Raw genomic sequence first — 8453 nt, 5'->3', positions numbered from 1 at the left:
TGGAGGGTTGAACAGAAAGTGGAGTGAGAGCTCAGTTCTCCACCTTCTTGTGCATGTTGAGAATGCACAGCACACAGCCCAGGATGGCTTCCTTGGACTCCTGGGATCGAACGCGGTCCCAGACGTGGCGCAGCGCTGTGCCAAGGTGGGTAATGCCTGTGGAGAGGCTTCTCCTGAGGAACTGTACCACTGAGCCTGCCAGTCTGCTACTGAGGAGCCTGATAACCAGGGACCGCAGCAAGATGAAAACTGCTGGCATGCTGCCTGACTGTGGTGCGCAAAAAAAAAAAAAAAAAGAAAAAGAAAAAGAAAGCTCAAAAAAAGGAGGGGGAGGGTTGGTTAAGAGAGGGGATGAAGTCACCACCTCTCCACTCTCTCCACTCTCTCTCTTTTTCTCTCTGTCAGGAGCGACAGAGCAGAGAGGGGGCTGTAAAGCCTGGCTGTCAAAACTTCCCCTCTGAACCCCAACAGAAAATCTGCCCAGATAAGAGGCGAGGAGTAATGGAGTCAGAGGGGGAGACCTCTGTCAGACCTCTTCAATCACAGCTTATCCTCTATGAGGTAATATCCTCAGCTGAAACACACTCACACACACACACACACACACACACCCACACTGAGTCTACCTTACCTCTTCTTTGAAGAGCAGAGGAACAGAGTCAGCCCTGAGGTGTTCTGCTGTGTTCCAGCACAAAAGTAACAAGACAATAAAAGTCTTTAAAAGATAAATGTAGAGAAATGAAAAGGAATATCCAGGCTAGTCTGCTGAATGTCTGGCTGTTAGCACCGTCTGTCCAGAAGTGAGAGCGGCTTCCTCAGCACCGAGCCTCCTCTTTCCCCAACGATGAGGAGCAGTTGTCACACAGGTCACAGCTGAATGTAACAAGCAGCCCTGCTGCTCTGCTCCTTAAACCTTAGAGCTGCTGGCATGGCAAGTGTTAGGGGCAAATAACAGTCGAGCAGATGATGACCCCCACCGCTCCCTGGTGATGGCTAGGGTTCAGCAAAGCACATGTTGGATTGACTGATTGGAATGGCTGGGGTGGCGTGCACATGTCAGGGGGACAGGGATTATTGAGGAAGGCAGACAGCAGAGAAAATATTTGCAGGGAGCAGAGGGAAGAATCTGCTTTCAGCAGTGAAAGCTTTTCCCAAATAAGGAACTCTCACTCTTCACTCTGCTGCCCTCTTCCGTGACCCCTGCACCTGGTCCAGTGGCTCTTTGGAGCAGTTCAGCCACAAAACGCAATACAATGAGACAACACAGAGCTTCTCTTTGACTCATTTAATGAAATTCTTTTACAGTTAGACAGTGAAACTTTTAAAGTAATTTATTCAGTGTCTCCATTGTGATGTTTTCTTGAGTTTGGTTAAATCAGCCAACAGCGGATCAGCTCAGGAGGGCACCATATTCCTGGAGTCGACATGGTTAATTATGCTTTTTAAAAGAGCTCCGGTTTCACGATGAAGTCATCGGAGGAAGAGTTAATGTGTTGCAGCTTGAAATCAGAGATAAATTCTGCGCAGGCCGGGTGGTGTTCACGGAAGGCTAAATGGGTGGAGTTCAAGGGGTTTGGCCAACTTCGAAATGTCATTTCCTCATACTGCTGGGTGACTGGCTCTAAAAGTGGGTGATTCATGCGTGCAGTGAGTTCACTGTGTGACTGTAACACCACTTTATACCCAAATGGTGGTTTGTTAAGTTGGGCCGTGGCAAATGTGGAAGATTATTTTGAATTTTGGATCAGTTTTTATTGGGAACGATTTTTTTTTTTCACGTCAAACCAACAAGGAACAAAAAATAACCTTTTCTCACTTTATTACCTTGAAGAATACAGAACTTAATGTGCTTCTAACCATGCTGAACATTGAATATCGTTTGGTCTAAACTAAGAAGAACACAGCCAAGATCATTACCAATATATATATTATAATGTTTCATAGTGTAATGCAGGGTAAGAACTCAGCACCTTCAGTGCAAAATCCAACATACAAGATTCAAAAAGCTTCTCAGTGTTCAAAAGGAGAGTAAAGAACCACAAGAACCCATATTCTATATATACACAAATCCAAAAATGAATAAGAACAATAAGAGAATCTAAGGATTGATAATAAAGACTGTTATGTATGTTAGGATCTTATGAGTGAATGCTGTCATATTTTTAAATGAGAAAACACATCATTCATTTCAGCGAGTCGTAGTTGAGGTAAGGAATACTTTGACAATCTGGGAAATATGTGTACAATTCTGAATAAGAACTGAACAAGAGCCAAGAGGGGGAGATTAGCCAAACACATCACAGAGATTGGAACCAGAAGGAAGCAGCCAGCCAGCAAATCTACTAGCACCTTGAAATCTCACAAATTATCATGATGCATGAGCTCAACAGGTTAGTTTCAAAGTTTAGAATCTCAGAGTCGAACTAATTGTGCCTTTGAGCTGTTTGCAAGAAAACATTTTCCTCCCTAAAGTAATGAACGGATTGGAAACTTTCTGAAGACACATTACAGAGCAACATTAAAGATTCGATACAAGTTGACTTGTACCAGCTTCTTTTAGGTTGAGTCTCCCAAGCGCAAGTTTAGTTTAGTCTGCAAGTTGTTTCCTTATCTCCTATTTTGGCCTGTAAACATTTATAATGGGTGAGAAGTTGTTTGCCCACAGACTCACTGTCAGATTAGATTTGAACCAGGTGTCACACCTCTGCAAACCAAGTAAGATTAAGCTACCGTAACACCTTCCTTATGTTGTTTACCCTGGAAGTCCTCCCTCTCCGCAGCTTTCATTCACATGTGTGTAATGTTCCACTGCGGCCCACATCCGTTACAAATAATTTGAATCTCAGCCTTGATCTGAAAGATCTTAATGTGTGCCATCGTCTTTTATTTTCATCTTTGAGGATGGATGTTGCAGAGAAACTGGTTCTGGCCTGATGGCTAATATCATTGCCTCCCAAGATGATAATAAAAACCTGCCGCTTTCTTACCACAGGCCCTTGCTTTGCTTGATATCTTCCGTTTTATTAGAGTCAGTAAATACGAGTTGGAAGACTTGTTAGAGGGGTGATGTCACCGAGGCTACCCGCATGAAAGGAGAGTGATAGCTGCGGCGGAGGAGAGGATATGCATGGAAGCCAGAGGGGGTCTGTACTTTTCCACTCAGTGCATGTCATCACAAAGGTATGATCAGCCTCCTGGTCGAGTTTCAGTGCAGATAAGATTATGTTTTTGCGTTGGATCGTGATCGAGCAAAGAAAAGATTTGAACTTTTTCAAATGGTTGATATGGAAGTAAGAGAAAAATGAAAATATTGACTTTGCATTTGTTATGCCAGGTATGTTTGGACTGATCCTTCTAGTATCCACAGAGATCTAACCTTTGATCATCTGAATATTAAATCAAACGCACCTCTTAAATTCAAGTATTCTTTTATTAGTTCAGTGTTGGATGCCAGGCCTGGATCACACACACACAATGTAATCATTTCTTCTGTGGCCCAAAACCCTATTTTCAAAGTTTTATAAGTAGAACACACAAAGCATAAACAGACTAGCACACAACAAAAGCTCTTTGGCAGAATATTTATACCACGCATTTTACTGTATTTCAATGGAAAGAACAAGAGACTGTAGAGAAGGTCGTCTCTCTCTCTCTCGCTCTCTCAACTGTGGGACGGACAATGAAAGACACAGTTTTAAAAAGCTGCAAAACCGTGAAGTCATTCATTTGCGCTAATGTTTATCTGTTGATCTAAATAGCCTTAAATTCTTTTGTGCTTAGCTCACAAGTCTGAATCTACATCTTGACAATGACCTAGCCTCCCTCAGATGGGTCGCCTGTGGGCTTTTTACTTCATCCACTGAAGCTAATAAACAACATTAACAATGAAATGATTTGTGCTTGAAAAGAACAACATGACAGCTGCAGTTCATTGACAAGGGAAATATAAACACGTTATGAAATCCACATTTTCAGCCTTTACTACATGACGGCCACATGGGTTTGCCTCATCCCCAATCTCTTTGTCCAAAGTGGAAAATGGTTTGGCAGATACTTCACAACATAATTTCAATCAGATCCTCTTAAAAACAGAAATGCGGCCTCCTTGAAACTCTTCCGCTGAAATGCTGAACCTTTTCATCATTGATTTAATACTGACACAGAGGTTTGACATTTACCTGAGGCTACTTTTGACCTAATGAGACTGCATACTTATCAGCTGACGTTCACACACTCACACACACACACACCTGGGAGTCCTGTTTCACGCATGTCTTCTGAACGTGTCAACTCTTATCTCAACCACGAAGAGCCCAAGCAAGCTCGAGCAGCGGATGACGTCACATGCAATAAAATGCCATCGTTGTTAGCCAGTATTGTTTGGAGAGGGTGCCAAGTTTGTCATGGAGCAAAGGAAGGCAAGCAGAGACAACGAGACCTAACTGTCTACCTCGATGCTTATATTTTTAACCATTAAACTGTAGCGCCATTGTTCCACATAAATACATAAATACTGCACTGACATCAATACTACCGTGATATTTATTCTGTTCAACCTCCACCTTTGGCAGCAAGGTGGTATCAGAAGTAAAAACAGTGTCTAGAAGTCTCAGTCGGTATGTTCAAATATGAAGGCAGGAGTCAGATCTTGCCTTTGGACAAGAGGACCTTTGTTTTGACTTAGATGTCCTAGGTATGAATGGATTTCTAATCCCACATAACAGTTGGCCTTGACTTAAAAAAAAAAACATCAGCCAGTGGAATGGAGAAATAGTGATTTTGGAAGGGCTATAAAAGTTTAAGATCAAAAGAGACTTTCACTGGCTTTTAAAAATTATTATTATTTCAAAGTCAACATTCAGGTTTGTCCATCGGGGTTTGAAAGGAAATTTGTAGATGATCGAATGTATCCATTTCACAGTTAGTTTGTGTTTCTGCTTCATGTCTGAAGGCCAGTTCATGATAGATCCTCGTCCATGGGAAGTCTTACTGGAAATGAATACATGTTTCTTCACTCTACCAGAACGGCTTTGTAATTAAAAGAATACATTGCATTGTGCCTCACTCTGTCAGTCAGTCTGTCCGCTGCTTTCACTCCAGGATGAAATAACTCAAAAACCTTTGGAGAGTTTGGAATTGTGCCAAAACATTCATAAATTCCATTGACTTTGGTAATTCACTGACCTTTCCTCTGAACCGTCACCATGAGGTTGACGTTTCTGGTATTGTGAAACATTTGGGTGGACTGCCATGAGATATTTTATAGAAGTGTACCCCTCGAGATATGAGGAGATTTATTTTTACTTTGTTTTCCTTTAAGATTTCTATCTTACATCATTCTAAGGTCAAAAATAGACTTTGTTTTATGGCCAAATACCTGCAAAACGAAAAACATTACGATCACCTTTAGATGTAGTTTGTGTTTAGTGTTAATGATCAAACAGCTATGCACGGTTACATGCTAAAGTAAAATAGTAAACACAGTGCTAAATGTTAGGATGTTGACATTGTCATGATGATCACGTTAACTTTTACAATGTCCGATTAAAACCATACTCTGGTCACATTCTCCATGCTCCACTGTGGGAAACACAGCACTCAGACATCAACTGGCTCATGGATGCTGTTATTGTACTTTTCCCCAGCTGCAATTTGAAGCCACCCTTTGGTGGCATTCGGGCTGAGGGGATGAGGTCACTCCGTCGTGTAACATCATAGGTTCACATGGAGCCGTGCACCAGCAGCAGGAAGCTATTTCACCATATCAAAGGCAGAATAAAGGAGAAAAATACTGTGGCCTGTTTCTGTCCTCTGCAAAGGTATCAATCACCTTGAGAGCAAGGCAGTGGGTTGGGCACCTATAAGCCTTTATTTGGAAGCTCTGTTGACCTGGATGTGTGATTTATTAATCACATACAGGAACTTTAATCATGTGCTGTGGAGTATATTGCCTGCCTGTGTGTCTGTGTAACCTGATTTGGTTAGTGCTGCCAAACAGAGAAGCTCGTTAAACACTGCAGGTCAGACATAAAGAACCAAGAAAGAGGGGAACCCACATATTTACATTTAAACATACACACGTCTAGATGTTTTCTGGACCTGCTCTGTCACCATGATGTCCTTCAAGACTTCACAAGAGCAAAAGCAGAACAGTGCTTCAGGAAAATGGAAAAGTGCATGCACAGTACATCTAGAACCATTCATTCACCGCTATTATGTGGAGGGTTAGTTCAGTGTTTTGGTTGAGGTCATTCTTCTGTGTCATATTCTAATTGGAGGTAAATAAATATGCAAACAACTTGGAAAAGCTTTCACAGATGTTCTTTATCCTTCTCAAAAAGCAGTGGGGTCAACCTCAGAGAGGCTGGCTTCAGTACAGGACAGACGAATGTAATTTGTTTTTTGCTCTGTCATACACGGTGGCCTTGTAGATTTTACATAACAAGCTGGACCTACCTGAAAGTTCTGCGTCATTGTTTGCCTCACTCATGTCACCTCCTGTTACTGGAATGGATGAGCTCATTGCTGACACCAGTCTGAGCTTTATGTGCTTTTTTTTTTTCTTTTTTCTAAAATTCACTGACATAATTACAAACAAGCAACACCAGCGGTATACTTTTACAAGCAAGACGGAGTCTTCTGAGTAGAATCAGTCAATCACTTGCTTATGTAGCACAGTTCATACAATCAAAGTGAGTGTTTTACAAGCAGAAAAACGAAATAAATAAAAACATGAACAACTAAACAGCAATTAAAACATGAGACCAAATCCAAATATGCTTATGAAAGCTAAGTTTGAACTGCTTCTTAACAGACTGTACTGAGGTTGCTTCTTTTCTATCTGCTGGTAGGCTGCTCCACAGTTCAATGACATATAATAGAATTTCTGCATAACCCACATAAAAAGGAAAACCGAACTCTAAACAAACAGCATATAATTAGTGAGCATGAACATTTTTGGTGCCATCTAAATAAAACCTGGGATTCTCCATTTGTGGTTACACAAGTTGTTTTACTTTCAAATGATCTTTATATTGTTGCAGGTCTAATGACAAAGCAGAAATTCCTTTCAGTGCTGACTGCTGTTGTTTGCAAAGTCCTATTCATCGTTAGAATAGCATAGACTGGTGCACACTCCAGGATTTATACCCACCAGAACAGACTGAGATGATAAGAACAGGTGCAAGTGAGTGTGATAACAATTGGGTTGAAAACAGGTGCTGTGTAATCTATGAAACAACTGTCCCAAATGTGGGGGAGAGCAAGGGGGAGGTGAAGCAAATATAGAAAGCCACATAATTAAAGTGGTTGACATGAAAATGCAAGTTGCTGCCAGTTGTCTCCCCTATTGCAATCTGAAAAACCCAGTGGAATGATAATTATTCTTCTGTACATAATGGTTATTAAAATGACTCTCACACAAACATAAAAGAAGCTAAACTGTGTCAATATCAAATAATTTAAAGAGTAATGATCAAATCCTTATTAGCTTCAAATAAACAAACAAAATCCCAACATAAAATAGTCTGCATGAAGCCTAACCAGTATTAAATTTGATTTCCCATATTTCCCACCGCACCAAACTGGCCTTACTGTTCTCCTTGTTTTGGACCATTTGCATTTCACCACCCGGTTTTTTTGATCTTTAAAAAGACATTCTGTATTCTTGATTTGCAGGACAGAAACCAACGACAGGACAGTCAGAAATGTCCATCCTGCTCTCACCAATCCTGACTGCTGCCTGGGAATCTTTTATAACCCAAGTGGAAATGATAATACTCAATACAAAAACTACTCATCTGTTTAGGATTTCAAGCGTGGTCCAATGACGACCTCCCTGCACAACCACATGATTTCACTCATAAACTACAGCTTGTTGGTTAATTGGTAATTGAAAACATAGCCTAACCAATAAAAAGCTGCTACAAAGTACTAATTTCACTCCTATTTCAGAGCAATTCAAATTAACCATAAGCGAGAAAATGACCTAATACCAATCGCCTTCTTCAGACACTCACAGAGAGGAGCTCTGTTCATTTAATAACCCCCCAAATTAAAGGAAAATGTATGATCCAATCATCTGGCCACAGAGTTAGATCATTCTCTATGACATCATTCTGGAGTGCTTAACGCTGTTTTTCAATGCAGCTATAACGGAAGTCAAATCAGTACATTAACATATCTTAACACACTGAAGCTGGTAGATGCACTTTAGTCTAAAAGCATTCCATGTTATTAGAGGCAACAACACGATGACTGTACTGTAAATCAATACATAGTGGAAACTAAGAAGAGAATCTCAAGAGTAGCTCAGTTGGTGTATAGTGATGGATAACATCAGACATGGTCCATGCAGTAATTGAAGATATTAGAGAATAGTACTTGTTTTCTGTCAACATCAACGAGCAGTTCTTTCCTTTTCCTTTCATTCATTTGTTTATTTTGCACGGAGT

The 8453-nt window shown here is 40.8% G+C and overlaps 1 protein-coding gene across 1 annotated transcript; it reads right to left on the bottom strand.

Moving 5' to 3' along the window:
* Positions 1 to 10: 10 nt before the first annotated feature.
* LOC117152953 (protein myomixer-like) lies at positions 11 to 263 on the bottom strand. Its single transcript, XM_033326352.1, has one exon. It carries the CDS (start codon positions 257 to 259, stop codon positions 32 to 34), a length of 228 nt encoding a protein of 75 aa, XP_033182243.1. The 5' UTR covers positions 260 to 263; the 3' UTR covers positions 11 to 31.
* Between the last annotated feature and the right edge of the window lie 8190 nt (positions 264 to 8453).

The sequence above is a fragment of the Anabas testudineus genome, chromosome 15 (assembly GCF_900324465.2).
Source record: "Anabas testudineus chromosome 15, fAnaTes1.2, whole genome shotgun sequence".
Lineage (NCBI taxonomy): Eukaryota > Metazoa > Chordata > Actinopteri > Anabantiformes > Anabantidae > Anabas > Anabas testudineus.
Note: the sequence above shows the minus strand (reverse complement) of the source record. Positions and strands in the feature narration are given on the sequence as shown.